General features: G+C 30.0%; 1 protein-coding gene across 1 annotated transcript; it reads right to left on the reverse strand.

Annotated features, from left to right (window-relative positions):
- Positions 1 to 5,031: 5,031 nt before the first annotated feature.
- On the reverse strand, positions 5,032 to 6,318 carry LOC129918740 (uncharacterized). Its single transcript, XM_055999454.1, has 3 exons — positions 5,735 to 6,318; positions 5,579 to 5,675; positions 5,032 to 5,519 (listed from the first exon to the last, which is right to left on the reverse strand). The coding sequence occupies exons 1-3, from the start codon at positions 5,855 to 5,857 to the stop codon at positions 5,122 to 5,124; spliced, it is 618 nt and encodes a 205-aa protein (XP_055855429.1). The 5' UTR covers positions 5,858 to 6,318; the 3' UTR covers positions 5,032 to 5,121.
- Positions 6,319 to 26,044: the final 19,726 nt, after the last annotated feature.

The raw sequence follows: 26,044 nt of genomic DNA on the forward strand, positions 1-26,044 counted from the left end.
CGGCATGACGAAAACCACTTTTTTGATCTTCTCCATCATCGTAATGTTGGTTTTGATTAAAACCTCGATTTTTTTTTCTACACGAAACCAATACTTGCCCTATAGAGCAAGTAAAAAATAGGTCATGTTGACCCAACAATCATACTTCATACTAGTGATGGGAACTATCGAATAAAAACTATCAAACTATCGATAGTTGTAAAATATTCATTCATTCGATAGTTTTAATTCATTCATTTAGTTACTATTTTCATTCGAATAGTTTTTTCATTCGATAGTTTAGTTACTATTTTCATTCGAATAGTTTTTTTTATACGATGGTTTTGTCATTAAAATAGTTTTTTTTATTTGATAGTATTTTTTTTTTGAACATTATTCTTATTCTCATTCGAATAGATTTTTTTTGTACGATAGTTTTTTCATTCCAATAGTTTTTCTATACGATTGTTTTTTCATTCAAATAGTTTTCTTAAACTATAGTTTTTTCATTTGAATAGTTGTTTCATACGATAGTTTTTATTCGATAGTTTTATTCGATAGTTTTTATTCGAATGATAACACTGGTTACAAGGTTTACAAGGGTTTTGTTGCCGAAACAAAAATATACTTTTCTGAAGGTGTTCGGTGTTCTGAACTCGAATCCGAAGTCAGAAACAACTAATCAGCTCCCGTTTTTGAGATATTACCGTTAGAAAATGCAAAAAAACGTTTTTTTTTTGAGTTATTCGGACCTTATTCTTTTGTATAAAGAAAATTGTTTGAGCATATTTAGTAACGGTTTCTATAAGAACTGTTTTCCATCTTTCGATACCTGTTTAAATCTTTTCAATATCTTTTGTATTGCCCGAGATATCTTAAACTGAAGTAAGTGGGTTTGGCTTAATATATCATAAAAGAAATAATGACGTTATAAAATTTATAAAAATACCAAACAACTAAGGATATCTCGGGCAGTAAAAAAGATATCGCAAAGATTTAAACAGATTTAAAAAGGTGGTAAATAGTTCTTATAAAAACCGTTACTAAATATGCTCAAACAATTTTCCTTATATAAAAGAATAAGGTCCGAAGTACTGCATTTTCTAAAGGTAATATTTCAAAAACGGGAGCTGATTAATTTTTTTTGACTTCGGATTCGAGTTCAAAACACCGAAAACCTTCAGAAAAGTATATTTTTGTTTCGGCAACAAAAAAAAAGTTTAATTTTGTTAACCAGTGTAATGAATGAATGAATGAACTATTCGATAGTTCAAATCATTCAGTTACTAACTATCGATAGTTCAAATCAAATCGATAGTTCCCATCACTACTTCATACTTTAAACTAAAAAAATTTCTTTATTAGAATAATTATTTTTCTAACTCCTCATTCTCTTTAAAAAAAGACACATAACAATAAATCCCCATTTATAATCAAATTAGCCCTCCTTTTCAACATGATGCATAAATCAAACATACCTATAATGGAAATGTCTGTCAACAGACAACAACTTTCCATTGAAAATAAAGACATCTTTCTACGTACTTTAGATTTTCTAATTTTTTTTTTTTGTATATATTTTTCTTGCAGACAATTGACAACTTGAGACTGAGGTTCAAATGTTAAGATTTTATTACTTTCATGGCTGGATTTAGTCGTTAAAGGTTTTTTTTCTTCTACCATTTTTTTCCAAAACTATTTATTAGTTTTTTGTTTTGCGATGTGTATTTAAAAATTAATTACACTCAAGAATTCACAGTAAAATTTAAAAGCCACACATCATTTCTATTTAAATCAAAAATGAGTAAATAACTTTAAAAATTCGATGAAATGGGTACGTTACTTTGATATCTTCTAACAAATTCTACTGAAATCAAACGAACCAGAAGCCAAAAACCACTCCAAGTTAAATTCTAGCCTCATCAAGCTTTTGACAAATAATTAGTTACTATAATTTATCCGAATCCATTGTATTCGCTGTAATATTATGACAGCTTAGTATTCAACAGAAAATAATTTGAATTATTCCCTGAAACATTTCTGCAATATTTTAGAAATTCCATATCAACCGAAATTTTGAAAATATAACAATTTTCCCCTTTGGCGATGATGGAGAATCCGCCACTGATTCTTGTTAATTTCTTTATTCCTCTTCGTCCTACACACGGTTGTTGTTCACTAGACGTTAAAATCATGTCGTTTCATGGTAGTTGTTGGCATTTTTGTATTTTTCATAACAATGTTCATTTAGTTTAATCCATTAGGCTGAGGCAATACCTGAAGAAAAGTACAAAAATGGTGAAAAATCAGACATCCATGTCAGATGTCACTCTTATGTCAGTCGATTCGTATCCTTTAATATAATTTTTTTTCTTCGTTTTCTTCTACTGTTATTCTATCACTTCAAATGCATCAGCTGGTATATGTATATAGTGAGTGTGTGTTGTGTTGAATGCACCTGATGGGTAGTTAGGAAAAACGGTAAGGTATCATCCTTTATACCTACGCCCATTTATCGTTCAGCAGAATTTATCGTTAGTTGCACTGGTAGGAGGTGTTAGTTTTTGGGACGCGTCGCGTCAGAGTCTTCGTCGCGTCAGAGTCTTCGTCGCATCGTTAGCTGCACCCAACCATCATCATCAAACAGCTATCAAAAGTTTTTTTTTCAGATTTTTTTTTTTTGTTGTCTTCTAACTTCCTTAGGAATGAGAAATCTGAGAAATGCCAAGACACTTTTAACTTGGGGCTTTTTTTAGAAGAAAAATTATAATCGTGTATTGGTTTCGTGAAATAATGACAAATATTATGAAGATCGTCGATCGATTAGTGACAAGAAATTTTTAACTTTTTATTCCTGAGTAAAAAGAGAAATTGAATTTTTTGAGTTAAAGGGAAAAAAATAAAAAAAATCTTCACCACCGCGCGCCGCGCCGCTTGGCTGAAAATTTCAGCACACCACAACTGCACCACGTCAGCACCATTTTAATTTGTAAGAAAAATTCACTGCACCATGATACATAAAGTTGAATTATTGAAAAATAACAAAAAAGAAAAGAAAAAAAAAACTAACGACGAGAAGGAGATTCAAACCCGAGTATACAGAGCACTTTCAATTAGACGTCCAACGCCTTAACTACTCGACCACCAAGTCTTGTTTGTACGAACTGGCAATTTGCTCAAGTCAAAATAACTTTAAAGACGACTTAAATCTTTGTATAAGTACGAGAATAGATTTTTTGATCATGGTGCAGACGTGGTGCTGCGGTGGTGCACTGAATTTTTCATTCAAATTGAAATGGTGCGGACATGGTGCAGTCGTGGTGCGGCGTACAGTGGTAATTTTGGTGCTTTTTGGCGTCAAAATTCAAAATTCAAAATGGCGGTTCCGAAATGACGGAAAGAATAAGCTTTAAAACAGAATTTTAATTTTCAAAGCAGTATATAACCTAGAAATTTGGCTAAAATCATTTTAAAAAGGTGTTACATCATAGATTGAGAATTCATAGATTCATATTTTTCAAAAAAAATCAACAATTTTAAAAACAAAGTCCAAAAAGTGCCAAATTAGTAAAACACACTTTAAGACCTCTTATTACGTTATTTCATGGATTCTTTTTTTAAATTAGCACAATTTTAAGAGCTCTTCTATTTACGTTTCATAAGAAAATTGAATATATTGTTGTTTTATGGTTGCCAACTATGTTTTTAAGTAAATATTAGAAAACATAATATGTATATTGAAAAAATTTAAATGTTCAATAAGGCTGAGAATTTATTTTTTCTGTAAACCAAAATAGGTATTATTTGTTAACAGATTTTAATATTCTTAATTCAAATCTGAAGTTGAAAAAAAAATCTATGACGTCACTTTTTTGAGATATAAGTAGTTAAAAATTAATTTTGATCTATGAACTCTTGTCTTCAGTAAGTTGGTACTAATTTGTTACATTTATTTTCACAAACTTGAGGAGGTACAATTTTTGTCTATTTTAAGCATATTTTAAAGCCCCCAAGCAAGTATCTGCGACCACTTGTAAATCTTCTTTCTTTGAATCCTTGTAATTTTTATATTATTTTGTTTTTTTTTTTTTCTCTCCCGTGTGTCGCGTCACCTGCAGCACCAATCCCGCCTTGTTCATGTTGTTTCCTTTGCTGAATGATTGATGATTTTCGTTATTGTTTATGTTGTCTTGAATCTTGCCTTGAGAACGAAAAAGATGTACCCATCTGTATAAAGATAACTATACATATTATATTCTCCTTCAAGGAAGGATAAGACTTTTACTATACATTTCACCATTGAACTGGAAACAAAAAAAAAAACTTTGAAACTTGCACCGAGGTTTGCCACCATCTGGCATAAAATTTTCTTTGACTGAAAGTTGTATATTACCGTCTTCTTCCTTAGAGAGAGGGACTGATAAAGTTAAATTTAATTTCCTCAATTCAGATGAATTTGTTTTTTGATTGTTTGGGAGAGAGAGACATTTTTATTTTTTTCCAAGAATGTCAATAAAAAATGGTTGTGATTTTTCTTTTTGTTCTTTTTCTTAACTCTGGGTGAATAATAGGATGAGAATTTTTATTTTTTTTACCTATATGGAAATAGTTTTATAGGAAGGTGTATGAGTTTTGACAGTTTGAACGAAATTTTGACATTAAGTTAGATGGAAGGACCAACTTTGAGAGTTCATTTTTTTTTGCTGTTATTTTTGTTTGATGTTTGCTCACCAATTTTAATAGTTTGATGTGTAATTTTGAGAAGTTGGTGTTTTGCTGAAAATGCAAATTATTTTATGAGTTAAAATGGTGAAGTATTTAAGGAATGTTAAACTTTGACAGGTGAATTGAATATGATTATGATTTGAAGTGCAGATAAAACATATTTTGAAATGAATTTGAGGTAGATTTTGAAGGACCTTGTAAATGAACTAACTACCAATTATTCAAATTTCACGGTATCATCAAATATTGCAAAAATTTAGGGATTTTCCAATGAACGTAGCGGAGTGCTTCAACACTATAAAATAAAAAAAAATTTATCAACGTCATTTGGCAGTTTATTATATTTCATTTTCAAAACAAAACAAAAAATTCCTAATCTTAATGTTATCTTAAATTCTGGTAAATTTGTAACAGTTTTTATGGTCCAGCGGCATTTCCATCACCGTTTGTAGCAGCTGCGCCATTCGTACCTTCTGCACCATTTGTATCTGTTGCGCCATTTGTGCCTGTTGCTCCATTTGTACCGGGTGCTGTGTCTGTACCAGTTCCTCCATTTGCACCACTTGACCCAGTTGCTCCATTTGTACCAGCTCCATTTCCATTTGCCCCATTAGAAGGTGCAGCAGTAGAAGGTGCAGCAGTAGAAGGTGCAGCGGTAGAAGGTGCAACAGTTGAAGGTGCAACAGTAGAAGGTGCAGCGGTAGAAGGGGCAGCGGTAGAAGGTGCAACAGTAGATGGTGCAACAGTAGTAGAAGCTCCATTTGATTCTGTTTCATTCTGTCGGTTTATTATTATTGTACAGTTGCGGCAAATCACTTGCAAAAAAAAAGAGTTTTGAGTTATTCATGTAAATTTGTAATCCTATAAAACTCACAAACTTCTTTATTTTCTTCAGTTTCTTCATCTTCATCATCATCTTCATCATAAAAGTATTCTAATAAGTCATCAAAGATATCAAAGAATAAAGATTTCTTAAAAAAAAAAACAAAGCTTATTTCCAAAAAGAAATCTATTCCAAAAATTCAAATACCTTAATTTTGTTATTATCACCCATTGCATCTTGATTTCCTCGTTTAAGAAAATGTGAATCAACCAATCCACTAATTCCCAAAATCACAAGTGACACAACAAATATACTTCGTAACTTAATCATTTTTCTTAAATAGTTATTTCTTTTCTAGATGAAATTCTAATACTATTTGAAAAGATACACCCCAAAGAAATTCCTATTTATACTCTTTTTGCAATCCCTATGGATAAGCACGTAAAGCTTGAAAACTTATCAAGATAAGTTTCGCATATTTCAGCTTCGAAAATAATAACAAGAGGTGTTAGAATTGCAATTAACTATTAAAACAAAATGATTTTTTTTTTTTTTTTCAAACGTGCGCGACCCACATACTTAACCTACTTACTATAGTCTTTTGTATTACAATGGGGGTTTGTCAGTATTTTTAAATTAAAAATAAGTACCAGCTGTGCTACTGTGTGTACACATAAAAAGTTTGATCTTATCGTCTATTCTAATACAATTGCTAGCGGGTGGAAAATATTATAGACTCTTGTCAATTTTCAATGACATAACTGAACATAAATATTTGAGTTGTGAGCTATAAAAAAAAACACAACAAGTAAATAAATAGTTTTTTTTTTGAATGATGACTATGAGTCAAGGTCACCAAAGCTGATAAAACCTTAAACAATTATATTGGCAATTGTTTCGAAGTCACAAAATTAATACCTATTTGTATTTATGTTGGGTTTTGCAGGGTGGGTTTTTATGTGTTTTTAGTTATTAAGATAAATCATTTGGTAAAGCTTCAAGCTAAATAAGTAAGTAGTAAGCTAGAGTCAGTTGGGGTGTTTGTGTGGGAATCATTTGTAGAAAATCCATAGATGAATAAGTGAACGTAGTTTTAATTGTTTAAAGTGCAAGAAAACTCAATTATTTCGATACGAATGTAAAAATAACAAAATAAAGATTTCTAATAATGTTTTTAAGAAGCAAAAGAATAAAAGAAGAAAAGACAAGAGATTCTGAAAAAAATCAAATTTAATTGCAATCAAGGCTGTGAAAGCCATTACAGTAGTCTAACTGTATTTTTGAACTTACTTTTTGAACGGCCAAAATTACTGTTTTTTTGGAATATTCGATAGAGTTAATTATAATATTTTCAAATAGAAGATAATCACACGTAAAACCCAGTCAAATAAAATGCACGACTGGGGTCGCACGAACTTGCTCTTAGAGTTAAAGTTGCTTAAATTTGTAAGACTTTTTATATAGAAATTTGGAAAAAAAAAAAAAATTCGTTAAAAAAAAAAAAATAAAATAAAATCTGAAATTAAATTGCCCTCCAAAACAAGTATGCAGTTTTGATTGATATATTAACATGCATTTTTAGAAAAAAATTTCAAAATCGTTAGAGCCGTTTTTTAAAAAACTAATTTTTTATAAATAATTTTTTGGAAAAAAAGTTTAAAAATAAAATTGGTATGCCATTTTGTAGAAATCACTAATCAACATTTAAAAACAAAATTTCAAAAAAATTAAATGTCCCGTTTTCGAAAATTTGATTTTTCAAAAAAAAATTTTCAAATTTTTTTTAAAAATCCAAAAATTATTTTTTTCAAAATTTTATTTTTGACTTACATTTAAATTATATAAATGCTTCTTCACAAAAAGTTTCGTTGAAATCGAATTAGCAGTTTTGGAGATAATCGGATTTAAAAAAAACGGTTCTATGGCAGGTACCGTTAATAATGATTTTCAAAAAAAAAATTTTTCATTAGAAGATAGACCTTAACTTTAAACTAACACTTGAATTTTTTAAACAAAATCGTTAGAGCCGTTTTTGCGATATTTCAATTTTACTAAAATCGGTATATGACAAGTACCGTTATTTTTGGTCCAAAAAAATTAATTCCAAAAACACCTCTGGAGAGTCGCCAAATAACGCTGCATACCAGGTTTGACATCAATCGGTCCATCCGTTTAGGCTGTAGCTCCTTATACAGACAGACAGACAGACTGACAGACAGACGGACTTCCGGGACCCACTTTTTTGGCATTGTCTACCATCGTAATGTCATGGAAAAATGTTATCTCAACTTTTTTTTTGTACGAATGCATAACTTGATATATAGTACCTATATCGCAAGTAAAAAGAAGAACAAGATACGAAGAAAGGTAATAATTTAAATAGGCTGCGCGGTAAAGGAAAACCCTTAAAGTAAAATTTTAAGTAAAATTTGCTCAACCCCAAGTTACAATAATTATAATCGCAAGTTACAATAATTATAATAATAAGATAATTACCTTCTGATATTTTTTTATTTATGAAATTCAATTTTTTTAAGTTGGAAATAGGTAACAAAGGCAATTTTAAACTGATAGAAATTAAAGTTATTTTAATAACCGATTTTAGAAAAAAAAAAAAAAAAAAAATAATAATCAAAATCGGAGCTGTTTGGCTGGGTTCCGAATTAATTTGCTTTAGTTAGTTTACTATTAAATTTATATAATAAAACGGCGAACATGGTTTTTGTGGTACAAAATACCGGGCCCACAAAAACCGAAGGGGCATAAATTATACATTGAACGAAAGGGAATGACGTCTAGAAGTGCAGAATCACTTTTCTCTTTACTTTTTTTAAACCGAAATAATGAAATTAAACAAATTAAAATTCGATATAAAAAAAAAAAAAACAAAAACAAAACAAAAACAACTGGAATATCTATTGGAAAATTTCCAATCGACTGGAATGAAATGTCATTCATGACTGAATGAATAAATGAAAGCATTCAGCGAAAATCAAAAAAAACATTAAGGTGGTTTCACATTGGTGCGTTGTTTTAAGATCGCATGTTAACTATGGTAAACTTTCGTTGTTTTAGTTATCTAAGTTTAGAAGTAATATGTTTGTTTTATTACCATGAATTTTTTTGTTAAAATCGAATTCTATTAAAATTGAGTCTATTACTAAGTTCCAATCTTTTGTAAACACTTTTGATACCAATGAAATCTTTCTTCGTCCTTTTTTCTCTTGAAAGAACATACGAATTTGACAGTTCCTTTACCATTTTACCAAGTTTTCACTTTTAGACGTATACATTTTTGCATAAAAGGCACTAATATTTTATCGCCGCTTGACAAATCGGTTTTCTTATGAGGTTCAGGGTAAACAAACAAAAACGTCTTTTTTGTTCCTTATCTACAATAACCTAAAAAGTGAAAAAAGGGAAATTTACAAAATTAAATTTTTTTATTTCTTTCTAGCGCTATTTGTTTTTGTTTAAAGCAAAAAATAAGTTTTCTGCATTATTATTTTTGATTTTAAGGTAAGGAAAACTGTCAAAAAATGAGTTTGAAAATTTTTTTGTAGAAAAGAGTTAACAAATTGTTTTTATACAAAAAAAAATATGTTTTCCGAATTTTTTTGTTTTAATTTTCTAGCCCGAAAAACCATACAAAAATGCGTTTTATAATTTTCACTTTTGTACTTTTTTAGCCAATGTAGTTAAGACTTTAAAGGTATATGTAATTACAACGGCCATTTTTTGCAAAAAGTGAAAAAGTGATAGATTTCAAACTCATTTTGTGTCTGTTTTTACGACCACAAAATTAAAAATAATGATGCAAAAAGCTTATTTCTTGGTTTCAAACAAAATTTTTGTAGTTTTTTCCAAAAACAAATATTGCTAGAAAGAAATAAAAATTTTAACTTATGTAAATTCCCCACTTTTTTACTTTTTAGGTCATTGTAGTTAAGGCTTTAAAAGTATAACTACAACGACCAATTTTTGCAAAAAGTCAAAATGTGAAAATTTTCAAACTCATTTTGTGACAGTTTTCCGACCACAAAATTAAAAATAATGATGCAGAAAGTTTTTGGAAAAGTTTTTTCCAAAAACAAATAGCGCTAGAAAGAAATAAAAAAAATTAAATTTTGTAAATTTCCCACTTTTTCACTTTTTAGGTCATTGTAGGTATGGCTTTAAGCCTGGTTCACTGTTCGCGCTAAATTTTAGCAGAGATAAAATTCCCATACAAGTTATCGATAATTTGTATGGGATCAATTTTAGCTCAGATAAAATTTTTCGATAATTTGTATGGGAGGTAAAATTTAGAGCGAGCTGCGTACCAGGCTTTAACATAAAAAAAAAAAACGTTATCGTGCGATGCAGTTGGTGTGGTAAAGCCTTAAGAATTGATTTGTTTGATTAAAATATGTCGATTCTCACTTTCAAAGGGATGTTTTGCTTAAAATTTCACTGCCACACAGTACCATGGATTACCTTTTTACTACTGTATACTATGAACATAAACACCTGAACGCACCTTTAATAAATGTGAACCTATCTTTAATCTCTTATTAATATCTGAACGCATTCATTAAAATTTTCACAAATATCATTCCAACATTATATATATACAATGATTCCAACTTGAAGTGCGATAAATAACGCCCTCTCCCTTCCGGATATTTAAACTTCTACAAGCTAAGCTAAGACGAGAACCTACAAAGACATACAATGGTGTGAATGACAAATTTGAGTGCAGTTGGTGGAGGTTGAATGATTGAATGATGGACTTTGAACGAATGGAACATGAATCAGGTTGAATTGAATAGCAAAATGTAAGGTGCAAACACAATGCATTAAGGCGATTACACTTTGCATTTTCTTTTTCGATACTTTTTTTACGTTGTTGGGCGCAGTTAAAACGTAGTTCAACAATATCTAAATCAGGTTTAAAAAATATCTAAAAGTAGGTTTATTATATATACCTGTGTATTTTGTCTTCAAAAAGTGTAATTAATCGCAAGAAAACAACAACAAATACTATACAAAAAATTGAAACTATTTTGGTAAAATTTTGTTTAAAATTGTTGCAAATAAAAAAAAATAAAGAAATTGGCACTCGAATTTCGAGGGCGGGGTCGGCTAGTTTATAATCAAATTCCATTCATATTTTGGAATCTTAAAAAGATTTTCTTATGTCGGTCATTCAGGTGACAAATCGAATAATTTTTGGGTCACCGGGGCGTATGCGCAACATTATGCTTTATTTTTTTTAAAGTGTTTTCATAATTTTTAAAACAACTTTTTATATTTTTTTAAAGCTCTACTAAATTATAAAATTATTTTATTTTAATGAATATTTATGTATATAAAAAGGTTTAATCCTCAAAACAACTTTTACCTTTTGAGCGAATTCGTGTGATCCAGCCTTGCATTCTGTTTTTTTTTTAAGTTTTTACTTTAATTTTTTTATTTAAATTACATAAGAAAGTTGGAACTGTTGTCATTTCTAACGAAATATCTAAACATTATTGTTTTTGTTTTATAAATTTAAGTTTTTTGACCCACTAAAAACTTTTAGGATTTTTCACAGATTTGAAACTACCTCAATACAAACCGTATATCAAAAACAGCAAAAATTCAGCTTCTTGGCTTAAAAAAAAACTTTTGTATTGAGTTCCCACTCATAAAAAACAAAAATAATTATTTTCCCACTCTCAAGTATCATCTCCATCATCATTATTGTCATCGCCTCTTCAAAAATGTGTCATCAAAAAAATTCGACAAAAAACAAATAAACCAATCGTTATAGCTTATATATGATAACCTATCGTATAAACCTCCGCATGTGGTGGATAAAAAATATCTACATATATATCGAATCCGAATATGATATTAGATATTCTATTTTTGGGAAATAATAATAATTTACGATCCAATAACATTCTGGCAAAATTCGTGTCAACCTAAATATAATCTCTTTGAAATTCCCTCCTTTTGGTATCCGACTCGACTCTATAGTTGTTGGTGATTGATCTCGGTCGATAAATTCTCTCGGGTTTCTTCATCTTCTTTTTCACACAGAAAGAAAAAGTATAAGAAGAAGTATGTTTGATGGTGGAAACATCGAAAATTCGCAGTACTTTTATCAAATTTGTCAATTTTCACACTCCTCGTCGTCGGTGTTTATGTTCTTTCAAGGCACATTTCGAGTACCAACCTATACCTACTGGATGCTATACTATTGTAAGCCTCCTCTCGCATATATGACTTTCTATCCAATTCGATATGTACTTACACCATTCACCAGCTGCGTGATTTTGGGCTACACGAGATGGTGAGAATTTTAGAAGAAGACGAAAAAATACAGATACGCAAAACCTCCAATACCTTTTATATATATCATCACACCATCCAGCAGCATCCCTTTTGAATTTGCTCTCGCAAACACTTGAAATTCCATCTAACTCTCATTCGTTTTGGCTTTTGACTTTTACTGACTTTTTACGACACTGATGGCAGCATTCCACGGCGCTATCGGCTCTGACTTTGGCTGGGATATCACCGCCTCAACACATATACATTTTTAGCTAACATTAGTCGCTCAAAATTGGTATTCCCCATCCGCTTATCGGATCAGAGGGTGATATCTTTATAATCCCCCTCCCAATGGTCGCTGATATATACAAGAATCTGTCACAGGGAAATGTTGTCATTTTAAAGGAGCTCAAAAAAAAACAAAAAAAAAATGAATACTTTTTATATATAAAAATGTCAAAAAGCTTGATTTTGATTTATTTTTTTCTAGAGGGTGCTGCTGCTCCTGCCTGCCTGCCTCCAGAAAAAAAAAATGAATCTAGGGGATAATATCGAGAAATAGGAGCAAAATTTCTTGTTTTTCTTTTTGATATCTATAAAATCTCCTGTTTCGCTTTTTTTTTTTGATAAATAGAAACAGTATTTATTTGCATATCATATTTCATTTGGAATAATAAGCGGAAGTATAAAAATCTAGAAGCGGTAATTTTTGTATCTATGATTGAAGTTTTTTTTTTTTGTATATTTGCTTTATAAAGATTAGGTTAGAGTTTATTCAAATGGGAAAAGTATCATTAAACATGAGCTATTTAATGGTTTTTGGTTTATTTGAATTTTAATAAATTGTGTGTAACGTGCCAGGGTAAAGATAAGTAGCGTTTTGTTATTTTATGTTTAGGATTTGAATCAAAAAATCTGCCAGGGTAAGCAGAAATATTTGTTAGTAACCGGGTATCACGATTGGGAAATTCTATTTGCAAAAGGTACTCCACGTAAATTTCCTTGACATGATACTTCTTCAAAACTCAATACTTAACCGAGTAAAAATAAAATTCCGTTGCACCACCGCTGCACCACGACTGCACCACGTCCGCACCATTCAATGTTGAATAAAAAATTCGGTGCACCACCACCGGCCCGCCGCATCACGTCTGCACCATGATCAAAAATTCTATTCTCGTACTTATACAAATGTTTAAGTCGTCTTCAAAGTTATTTCGACTTAAGTAACATATTGCCAGTTTGTACAGTTCTGGTGGTTGTTAGGTGGTTGAGGTGTTGGACATCTAATTGAAAGTGCTCTGGGTAATCGGGGTCAAATCTCCTTCTCGTCGGTAGTTTTTTTTTTATATTTTTCAATCATCCCGAAATATGTACCTATTATGGTGCAGCTAAATTTTCATATAAAATGAAATGGTGCAGGCGTGGTGCAGTCGTGGTGCGGTGGTCAAGATTTTTAATTTTTTTTTTTTTATATTTTAATTTCAATTTTTACTCGGGCATCTCTCATTTAGAAGGGAACTGCAGCTGAATCATCAAATTTGCATTTAATAAATCTGAAAAATTAATTTTTCTCTACAATACTTTCCCGATGTCTTCCCTTGTAACTTAACAGCTTGTATTTCCCCCTGAATCAATTTTCTAGCAAAAAGATAATATTTGATTTCAATATAAAATTGTTAATACCAAAGTATCACATAATATTCTCTTCTTTCTCTTTATTAAACAGAAAATCCTTAACACACTGGCGCCATTCGTCTATGACATCAAAAACAAAATATTTCAATAAAAAAAATTGTTCGTATGCAATCAAAACCAATGTTATACAATGTCAATCTCACTTTTGTTTCGCATAGAATTTATAATAAGAATATTGTTTCATCGCATAAATTCCCTTACGATACGATGCGATACACTCTACGCGATATTATAGAGACTATGTTTACGGTTTTTAAGATGACTTATACAAGAAAAACATTCCGCATGATGACACGATACGACAAAAAACGCCAGCAAACCCACCCTTCCGCAACTCCCTTCTAAGACTACATAGTAGAAAATATCCTTTTTATTACTTTGATGCAATAAAATTATGCAGCCGACGACGCAGCGAAAAATCAAGACACTGAAACAAAACAAAAACAAAAAAACATCGTTTTGGAATATCATTTTCTTCATCAGCGATTAAGGATGCTGGGAATTTTGCTCCTTATTGATGGAACTTGGAACAGTTTTTGTTTTTTTTTTATATGTCTGCTGTCTCTTATACGCCTGTCTGGATACGCAAGGATCTATAAAGAATAACAATAATCTTGGTGCTTCTAGCATCCAGAGTCATTTTGGTCTTTCGTTCTGGTAGGAGGTATATATCAGAGTTTGTAATCATCAGACTTTGAAGCTCTATCTTCGAGCAAGATGAAGTTTTTTTTTGTTTTCTTTCTTCATCATTTTCTTTCTATGGCTTCGTTATATTGGTAACCAGCAAAGACTGCAAGATTCTTTGGCATAAAATGCAACATGAAAACATTTTATCTATTTCTATTATCGCTACATGTCCTTTAGGTATGAATATTTAATTTTATATATTTTTTTTTATTTTTTTTGTATCTTGAAGTAAATATTTTGTATCATGGATATTAGAAAGAAAAAATAAGACTTTTTTTTTTGTTGCATCAAAGAAAAAGTTCTATGAACTAAATAAGAGCATTAACTTTTTTTTTTATTTTGAAAAAAAAAAAGAAAAAAAAGATGAAATAAGGAGTTCCAACGAAAGTTTTAATCTCTTTTTGAATAAATATTCACATAGTAGCTGGTATGAAAAAAAAAACCATAAGGAATTCTGTTTTGTTGACTTGGTAATTTTGCATTTACTTTTTTCCATAGAAACACAAATTTTTAATTTCTTAGAAATTTTTTTTTCCATAAAATATGTAGCATGTATTTTTTTTTTCTTATTTTCTAGATTCTTTCATCAAAACATGATTTTTCTTGGTACTCGTAATTATTGATACTTTAATTTTCTTTTATATAATTTTTCAATAAAATTAAAAAAAAAAATATTTTCTTGATTGCTTGTTTGAATATTTATGTTTTTTACTTAAAAAATATTTAATTAATTCAATAAGCCCAATCAAAAAAACTTGGGATCATTTTTTTTTAATTTTTAAAACTAAAAATTGCTATGGTTCAGCACTTTTGATGAAATTTCTTTTGTTCTTTTTAAATTGAGGGCAAACTGTTACAAATCTGTTGCATAGTTTATTCCTAAATTAAAAAAATTAGCAATTAAAGTTGACTTTAAAAGGTAACGATTTTGATCAAAATATTCAATATGAGTTTTTAGAAAAGGTCTATTTTTTCATGAAAAAAAGTTTTTTTTCGTTATTTACGGGTAAATCCCATAGAACCCTTTTTTTTAATAAATTTTTTTTTCCCAAACGATTTGCCTAATTTCACCGTTTTTTTTTTTAATTTTGAAAAAAATAATTTTTGGATTTAAAAAAAAAATTTGAAATTTTTTTTTGAAAAATCAAATTTTCGAAAACGACATTGATTTTTTTTTGAAATTTTGGTGTTGATTGATAGTTTCTACTTAATGGCATACCAACTTTATTTAAATTTTTTTTTTCAAAAAATCTAACGATTTTTTTTGATAAAAATGCATCTTTATCCCTCTGTAGGCACACCTCTTTTTTGCGACGTGATATGCACACTGTACACGGGTGTGAATTGGGTTTATATTTTATTGAGAATCATGTATAAAATTGAATGTAGAATTTTCCCAGGTATTCGAATATTGTATTCACAATTCCGAAAAAAATATTTTCACTCTTATAAAGAGACTTGTTTGTGAGCACTTTCTTGAAAACTCGTAATTTTTTTATTTTTGTCCTGTCGAATGGTTATAAAAGAAATTTAATTGAAATTTTTTGAGCCCAATTTCATTATTTAAAAAGTTGTTTTTTTTTTTTTATTTGAAGAACGAATGTTATTTTTTTTCATATAAATTTACCAAAGGAGATGGCACATTTTTGGGCCCAGTGTGTGCACTAACGAACGAGTTAATTGCGAAATTACTGAGAATGGATCTCTTACTCTGAAATTATAGCTCCTAGAGAAAAATGATGTACTAAAAAAAGAAAGATTAATATATTTCCAATCTAAAAAGTTCTTGCAAGTTTTCTGTCCGACCAGTCGTTCTCGAGATATTGAGACAAATGCGATTTTCAAAATGGCGGACGCCCCACAAGACCAAACAATACGCAAACTGAGATTTGTACTTGGGATAAACCCCTCATTAATACTGCATTCAAACTTAGCTGATATCATAACTTTTTTCGGATTTTTCCCATTGACTGAACTATAGTTTCTATTTGTATTATTTAATAGGCATATTTCAGCGCGTTTTTGTGTATTTTTTTTATTATAAGGTTTTTGTATTATTTATAGGACTGTTTTATATATAGAATTAAAGGTAACACATTAAGCTATGCAAAAATTGCAAAAAACAGTACATGTCACCACTGAATATTTTGATATTTCGATGTGCCAAAGGCCTCGCTTAAAAAAGTCACCTTTTGAGAAGTAAATACCTAATACGTATTATTTTTTTTTTAACTTAAAAAAAAACTTTTGATACAGATTTATAGACAAGAGAAATACCATTCATTTGAAATCAATATTATTTCTGTACATCCATTATTACGCATTCTTCGATTAATTGTTCGAAAAAATAGCTGAAATCTTGATTTTGAAATCCGAAACTTCAAACTCAAATACCTCCAAAACCCCACTAACGAATTTGAAAATATTTTACCCACGTAATGTGCTTATCGTCACCTTTCATTTGATACCAATTTCGTTAGTGCACACGCTGGGCCCAAGCTCCCTAGAAAAATGTGATATCTCCTTTGTATAAAAAAAGTTTTAAAAATTTAAGCAATTGGCATTCCAATTATTTTTTCTCCGTGTAGCACTGCGCCACCGATAAGTTGGAGATATTTTTTCAAAGTTCTTTATAAAATATGAATAAAATGCAGAATAGAAAAAATCCAAGTCTGTGAATTTGTATGCTGAAATAATAATAACACTAGCTTACAAAAAAATAAAAGTTTATACTTTTCATATAGATTTGAGTCCAGGAAACTCAAAAATCGTATACAAAAAATGTTTATGGATAGGTTTTCGAGATATAATTATTTAAAGTTTTTTGTCTTGAGTAATAAACGATCAATCTGAACACCATTTTTTAAAACATGTGTTTAAAGAAAAATGACTCAAAAAGGCCAAAAACAGGAGATTTTGAAAGTCCATATTTTATCCAATTTTAGTATTAAATTTTTGTGACCTTTATATTGAAAGAAAAAGTATTTTCTTTTTTCCGTTACATGTTCAATATTTATAAATGCTCAACGTTACTAAATAGACTATTTAGTAAGAACATCAAAAATGTCATTTTTTTCTCTTTTTTGAATAGTTTTTCTTAAGTTTTTTACAATATCGATAGCAAATTTAATTATCTACAAAAAATTACTTAATAAAAATTCTCAAATTCGACTTCCTTTTCAAGTTAAAGACAAAAACACAAAAAGTAACAAAAAATATTGATCGTTACAAAAATTATCATGCTTATCTTGATATCTTATCCATAGATTTTTAAAAAAATATATTGTTATCTTTGTCAAAAAGTCACTACACATACAAAATATAAAACTATGAGGATTCAAAAGATTTAGATTTTTTATTTCACTAAGAAATTTATTTTGGCAAAAATTTCCTTAAAAAAATCAATTTTTTATAATGTTTTGATAACATTGCACTTAATTATATGGAGTGATCCAAAAAACTTATTAAAGTATTTGCTGTTTATTTATTTAGCTTTCAGGTTCCGGATTTTCTGTTCAGATTGATCGTTTATTACTCAAGATATAGTCCGAATAGTGGAGAAAAAACGACAAAAAACTTTGAAAAATAATATCTCGAAAACGTATCAATCGTAATTTTTTTTAGTGATTTCTGAGTTCCTAAGGTCAAAGTACGTAAGAAAAAATAGTGGGATTGAGTGTGCATTTTGGCTGTAAACCAGTGAATTAAACTATGCTTAAGAAAACCATGGCTGTCTTTTAGTTAAGATGATAATAATTTAAACATTTTAATAAATTTCAGTACAAAACTATTTTTGTTTTACTGGCATAAATGTATTTCTTTTATCTTAGTTGAAAAAAGTTCCAGACTTAAAATCAAAACCAATGTTTAAGGTGACAAAGAAGTCAAAAAAAAAAAAAAATCATGTGTGCAATTCACACGTGGTAGAAGTAAAACCTTAAAAAATCATTTTTCTTGCAAAAAAAAAAAAAATAGAAAAAATCTACCTATTTTTATTCTATCACCTTATAAATAAATTTTATATCATCTGAAAGCTTATTGTCTTAGCTCAAAATATATATATCGATCAAGTCTATGAGACTTCTACAAAAAGAGCTAGAATTTTTTGAACTCGATCAATTTCCATCCAAAAAAGCGAAAAAACACGTATTTTTATCTTCTCACACTATTAAATTCATATTTTTCCCTAACAACCTATACAAATTTTTACACCATCTGAAAGCTTATTGTCTTAGATCAAAACATATATATCGATCAGGTGTATGAGACATCTAAAAAAAGAGCTAGAATTTTTTAAACTCGATGAAATTTCATCCAAAAAGCAACCTATAAAAAATTTTATACCATGTGAAAGCTTATTGTTTCACCTTGTAAAATGATGTGTAAATCTTATTTCAAAGATGTCTACAAGAGAAGTTAGAATTTTTTAAAGTCAACCATGTCGAATTTCCAGACTGAGATTACGGTACTTCCTACACTGGTAGCTGGTCATTGCCGTAACGTAACGTTATGTGTGATATATCAAATAAAAGGTCATGTTATCAGCATGCGTATTAAAGTTAAATCAAATTTGTATGTGCTCTAGATGAAAAGATATAACGTGTTTTGGAAAAGAACATCTTTTTACCGTTATCTCCGAATTTTGAATATGAAATTAATTGAAATTTTGTACAATTATATTGTATTTAATTACCTATCTACAGTACAAATTTAATTCATCTATCTATTAAAACAAAAAAGTTATAACAAGTTGAAGTCGTGTCGCGTTTTCGTTTCATCTTGTTTCAAATCATTACGATACTAAAGACGTTTTCACTTCAAAATGTCTCCTTTCAAAAAGCAAACCATTCAAAATATTTTATTTCATTATTTATTTTGAAAATCCTTAAGAGTTGCAATCAAGTCGGGATTGATTTCAAATTTTGCAGAATCATTACCAAAAAATGCGTTTTAAACCATCATATCTATATCATCTGTATTAAAATGTTGTAGCAAACAATACATTTATCAAATGTCACATAATAAAAACCATTTTTCGCATGTGTATTAGTTCGATACACAAATGTCAGTCAAGTCGTTTGTTTTATTACCGTTTACTTAAAACAGTTTCTATAGTCAGCTATAGCTCCTATTAACCAACTAGGTCAACTGCATTCATTTCAACTCTGTAAATTGTTTTGCTATACCTACTATATACTTTCTACTTGGCAAAAAACCTAAAATTGACAAAATTTTCATTTCATCAAGTTATGCAGATGAAATTCATCCATCTTCTCCTCGTGTGTGTGTATATTTAAAAGAGAAACCAATATATTGTTGACCCAACAACTTTCAACAAAAACATACTAAAATGAGACAGTTTGTAGAGTAATAATATCCATTGTGTGGGATGTCCTTGCTCGTATACTCGTGGTGTATGAGAGAAGTACTACATTTTACAAAAGAGAAGTAGTAGAAGAAGTAGAAAAATGTGTACCAAATACCATCGTCGTCGTTGTACCTACTTCCTCTTCGACCATATGAAACCCATTTAAGTTTTGTAAAAAGGACTCAACTTGGAATATACACTAGACTACTACTAACTTGTTGTAAGTCTATTCTTGTCCATTTACCATGGTAAAAACCCACTTTATTCATTCATCCAGCTTCATTCAACCAAACCCACCCAACATTATAAGGTTTATATTCTTATCACATTCGCCCTTAACCACTCTAATAAGAGTTTCTTTCCCAAAACTTGTGTGTCCTGAATTCGCCTTCTCTGACTTTGTTTTTTCTGTATTACAGAAAAAAACTAAAGAAAAAAAAAAACTTCAACTCTGACCTACAATTAGTAGAAAGTCGTCCTTTTGTAGAGTTATCACTCGATATATCTAATTTTATCTTTGCCCTCTTGTCTTGATGTTTTGAATAGTTTTGGGTATAGCAAGCAACCAACCATCAGCAGCTAACAAACATATATCCTCCCAAACCCCACACGTACCTCCTGTGTAGATAAATGTTTGAGAACTTTTACTACACAAAAGGTTTTTCTTGGTTGTCGTCAACACGTTCACTTAAAAGTGAACTCAACTTCATTCAACACAATGGCTTGAGAGTTGAGAAAGACAGGATATCCACAGCAACAGCATCAGAATCAGTATAAAAAGAAACAAAACCACCCGTTGGCCGCCATTGCCAAACGCCAGAGAGCCACCTTCACCACCATTACAGTCTTCTTATAGTTGTTTTGCGCCAAAACCAAAAAGGATACAATAAAAGGAGGCGATGAACATTATTTTGTAACCCAAAGGTACAATAGGAACACTGCTTGATACCTTCTTCTTCTATGTTTTGTATTCTGTGGACTTCAATGCCAGAGTGGATTAGTTGAAGAACTAGAGGAGATGTTGTACACACAACATAACCACGAGAAACGACAGCAAGCACAGCTCTTCCAAGAGAGAAAGAAGATTCTTTTCAAATTGGAAACTATAGAATTTTCGAGAAGCCTTATATTTTTTTGACATAATTTGTCGAATTTTTGAGGGTTTAGGTACTACTATATAAGACTTGGAGATAGATGAAGAGTGAGAGATAAAGATAGAGAGAGAGAGTTTTTGGAAAATGTTGGTTCGTTCAATTTTAAATAAAATTGTCAAGTTTTCTATGTGTTCTTCTTCTTGTTGTGAAAAATGTCAATTTGTTTGTAAATGACTTTATAGAGGTCCTTAATTGAGTTTCCTTCCCAAAAATGGGAATAAGTCTTTGTCTGTTTCTGTTGGGGACACAACAACTACTGAACTACCTTTTGTATACTGTAGTGGTTAAGACTATTCTTAATGATTTTACAATACTTATCCTATCTTTAAAAGGTTGAATCAATTTAAAAAAAAAAAATTGGAAGCACAGATTTTCGAAATATCTTACGTAACGAATTCGCTTAAGTATTAGAATCTCTCAAAGCTAGCTATTGATGACTCTTTTCTACATTGGAAGGAGTATAGAATTGGTCAAGTGGAATTATGTAGATTGTTTGACGCATTTAATCCTCAAATGAATGTTGGTATAGTAAAGAGTTCCTCCTAAGAGAGGACGAATAAGGAAAAAGTTTTATTTCAACAATTACACTAGTTTACAGGCAAAATGGACACTCAATTTAACTATTTAAAAAAAATTACGATGGATAGGTTTTTGAGATATGATTTTTCAAAGTTTTTTGTCGTTTTTTTCCCAGCGATAAAATTGGTTCAACAAGTCCAAAAACAGTCGATATTTTATCCAATTTTAGCCATATTAGATTTTTGAGACCATTAGGTATGTTGAAAGATAAGGTATATTCTTTTTTCCTTTATATGTTTAATATCATTAAATGCTTAATAGATAAAAATAGACTATTTAGTAAAATAATCAAAAATGTAAGTTTTTTTCTTTTTTGAATAGTTTTTCTTAAGTTTTTTACAATATTTTAATTTTAAAATTTTTATAAAGGATACTCATCAATACGAAATTTAATTATGTACAAAAAATTACTTAATAGAATTTTTAAAATTCGGCTTGCTTGTCAAGTTATAGACCAAAACTCAAAAAGAGTGTAAAATTTTGATTGATAGGTATAAAAATGGTCATATTTTTTTAAAACCTCAAGTGTCGCTCAAGTGTTTCTTAATTATTTATTCAGCTTTCAGGTTTCGGTTCTTCTGTTCATATTGATTGTTTATTACTCAAGATATAGCATGAATATTAAGTACATATGCTGGTAAAAACAACGACAACAAACTTTGAAAAATCATATCTCGAAAACCTATCAATTTACATTTTTTTAGGTTAGATTTTCGAGTTTTTTGGGCTCAAATCTATACGAAAAGTATAACGGCACTTGGTGTCCAAAAATTTTAATTTTCTTGTAAACTAGTGTTATTGCCTAAGAATTCAGAATTTTTCATCTTAATTTGGTTATTCATTCAAAGTCAAAACTGATCGAAAGATAGTTTGTTTCAAGATTTCTGCTAGATAAATGTTGAGTTCCACAATTTATAGACAAGTTTGCTTGTATAAAGCTTTATAGAAGCAACAAATTGTGCGTGCAATCATACATAAGTGATTTAGTATTTTTGGTGGGGAAAATGGGTAGATTGGTATTGGTTAGACCGCTTAAAATATGATATCAAAGTACTGTTAGAATAAGGAAGACAAAGTCCTTGTAGAATCGTTATTTAAACTTATTTCATTAGAAAAGGTCTTAATCTGGAAAACACGCCCTTTTTTAAATGAATCTGAAAAAATAGAGCCTCATTTTTTTTTTAGATCTACTTTATTTTCTCGAGATAGATCTCAATTAAGAAAATCTACTGAAAAGTAAAACATTGACCCATATAGTTTTTTTTTTTTTTCATTATCATCAAAAAGCTGTTTTTAGGGTTGCAAATTTTGACATTCTTAGTTTTGGCAGTGATCAGTGGTAAGAAATCGTGATAATCATCGAAATGAGAAAAGATCTCTAGCAGACTCTTTACGAGATAGCCTTCGGACCTTAACATATATCATTGGGATCAAAACACTCGTGAAAATGATCAAGTCATAAAGTTTGTGTATTACCCTTATTCACCTAGGTACACGGAGAAAAAATAATTCCATGGATAACTTAACTTCTTGTATATTTAATCATATAATATAGTTAAATGTACCAGAAATATAGTTGAATATAACAGAAATTATTTAAATATACCAGAAATATAGTTAAATTTACCAGATTTTGAGTCGGGACGTAATGAGTCCAGGAACACTAAACCTAAAGTAATATTATAACAATTCAGTAAATAATGGAAGCTAGTCGGCAAAGTCCTCGGCCGCAGAGCACACTTTTGGTACCCACATTTTTTCCACATGTACAGTACACACCTTTACGTACTTTGCTAAACACACCCGAAAATCAGCTTTTTCACTATTTTACAATGTCCACACCGTCTCGTTTCGGTTGAAACAAAAAAAACTCCAATCTGAATCTGAAACCCTAATATTTATAATCCACGCTAGCCCTCCTTGTAACTATTGTGAGTACAAAACAAATTATCAACGACTTTTGTTCTTAAGTAAATTACAGGAAGTTTAAAAGGCGAAAATCTAATTACAAAGTTTTCAACATCATCAGAGCCAGCGAATGGAACACCCAATTAACCAGAACACTATTTTCATTCTCAACAACAATTTAACCTCAAAAAACAAACGAACATACACATCTCAAGCTCAAGGTTTACTCCTCCGTAGGTACACTTTTCTAGGTGTTATTTGAGTTTGGGACACAAAAATGTTGTTATTCTTATAACCAAAAGTAAAGAGTTGGCAAAGGATGGTGGCGATATGTTGGTGAGACCGATGTGCGACGACTACATGATGATGGTGGTACCTAACTACAATAATAACACAAAAAAAGCAAAAGAATAAAAATGGTTTCCAAGTTCCAAGCAACACAAAGGCTAATTTACATTCTTAATGACTCCAATCAACAGGGTTAGCACACTCTGGTCCTTTATTTTGCATATCCCAGCCGCAGGACTCATTCCCTTTACATTCACATGCACAGAAAATACACATACACATTCATAGTCAAACAGCTTTAAAATGGAATCTATCTATTCAACTGTGAACGACTGTGAGACTCTCACCTCTTTCAGTTGAGCTGACAAAGATAATATTGTGTCCTTTTTTCGGTATACACACATAGACCGAAAAAGTAGGTATATAAGGATACCATTCTAACCTATCAAAAATTAAAATCTTCTTCAAGTTCGTGTAGAGTTGGCATCATCGCACTTAGATACACTCGGAGGTATAATAACTACCACAGGGACAGACACTTTAATCTACCTTTTTTTTTTTGTCTATTTTTCTTTCTTTATAACGAATACTATCGTGTCGGTTTGTATGCACTGAAAATGAACTGGAAATAGTATCTTGGGTATATTTTTCCGAGCTTGGTTTAATTGGCCTTTTCAAGACATCACAGAAAAGACTACGAGATATATCCTAAGCGATAAGGAGAAAATGAGGACGGTGAAAGACAAAGTCCTTCTAATTGCTATGGATCTGATAGTCTTTCTTTGGGGGAAAGTGTTAAAAGACAAAAGGTTAATGTATGGGCTTGTATAGCATATTTAAAAATCTTAAAATAGAACGTAGGTACCTTAAACCCACACATATTTATATACACACACATAAATTATATAAGAATAAATGAAAACTACGTCTAATAGATATTTTGAATGGAACTACCTACCTATTATATTAAAGGACCAAAATTAGCTAGAAATTTGTTAGAAGTGATATTTAAGAAACTATGACGGAACAGATGAACTTCGGCATTCTGTTTTTAATATTTTTTGTCATAATTTAGTGTAAACTTAAGTGATTAAACAAAACTTATATGATGTTAAAAGTCAGGTAGATTGAAATGGACTTTTAACCAGATTAACCAGAGTAATATGTTTATTTTAACAGGTCAACTTATTAATTTTACCAGAAAATCTAGTTGATTTTACTAGAGCAACATGTTGATTTTACAAGAACAAACTTTTTTTACTATGGATGTCCACTATGGATCTTACATATTTAAATAAGCTTAAAAGAGAGAAACAGGTTTTGACTCAATTCTTGGGAAAATAGAAATAATGTTCTTTCTCAGCTTTCTGATCGATTAACAACAGACGAGCGCACATTTTTAAGTCAATTTTCTTTAATCAAATTCACTTTGGTGTAACTGTCCTAAAATTAGGTTTTTTAGCTATGAAGAGGATCAAGTAGCATTATTTTAATCAAGATTATACCTTTTTAGTTAAAAATGAAAAGAATCTTATACTTTTCAATAATTTTTATCTAAAGACAAATTTTCTCAGAATTATGCAAAGTAGTGTTTTTTTTCAATCTGTTTTGAATGTTTTTCATGCCAAAAGCCAAATTGTACTCGTCTCACAATATTAGCATCCTTTTGGTCTACATCAGATAAAAACAAAAACAAACAGAATAAGTCCTTTTTTCTCAATTTCGTGTGTATTATGCTATAGGTTACAAAAAAAAACATACACACACAAAATAAAAAAATAGCAAGTTAATGAATAGAATTTTTGTGTCCCTTTTCAACAAAATTTTAATTTTTATGGTCAATGGAGTTGACGAGTAGTTTATTATATAGGTATGCCTTACCGAGGTACAAAAACTTTGATGACCTAAGTGAAAAGAAGCATAACAAACAGAGAGGGAAAATATGAAAATAAAAAAAAAACTTCCAACACAACAACAAACACGATAAGGAGGCAAGGACAAAGTACCAAAAAAGCCCTACAAGAACTTCTTGACCTTTTCATGGCACAGTGCAGATGAAAAGATTAATAGTTTTGAGCTTGTATAAAAGCAAGAAAAGTTCTTGGTGCATGCCTGTGTTGTGTTTTCGGGTAAGGTAAGGTATACTTTGCCTACAAAAAAAAGTAAAAGATACAAAATCATACCTCAGAAAGGTAGCTATATAATTTCAAACGCTAAAATAAGTTTTCAATAAGCTTATACTCTCTCTCTTCCTCTGTTTTTTTTTTAGCAAAAAAAAATTTAATTGCAATTTCCATGAGTCTGTCACGCGAATCTTGTCAAGTATATTTTTGAAAGTTTTCTCTTTTTTAATTATTTTTTTTTTTTGTATGTTTTGTTTTATAGAGAAACCATCATAAAATAGAAGGACATGGACACCCTCTTGTCGTTGGTCCTGATGATGGTCCAGCAGCGGGGTATAGAGGAGCTTGTTAATGGAGATTTGAGTTTGGATTTTCATGGTAAAGTTTTTTGAAGGAGTTTCATCGTGATGAT

This window comes from Episyrphus balteatus, chromosome 4 (assembly GCF_945859705.1).
Source record: "Episyrphus balteatus chromosome 4, idEpiBalt1.1, whole genome shotgun sequence".
NCBI lineage: Eukaryota > Metazoa > Arthropoda > Insecta > Diptera > Syrphidae > Episyrphus > Episyrphus balteatus.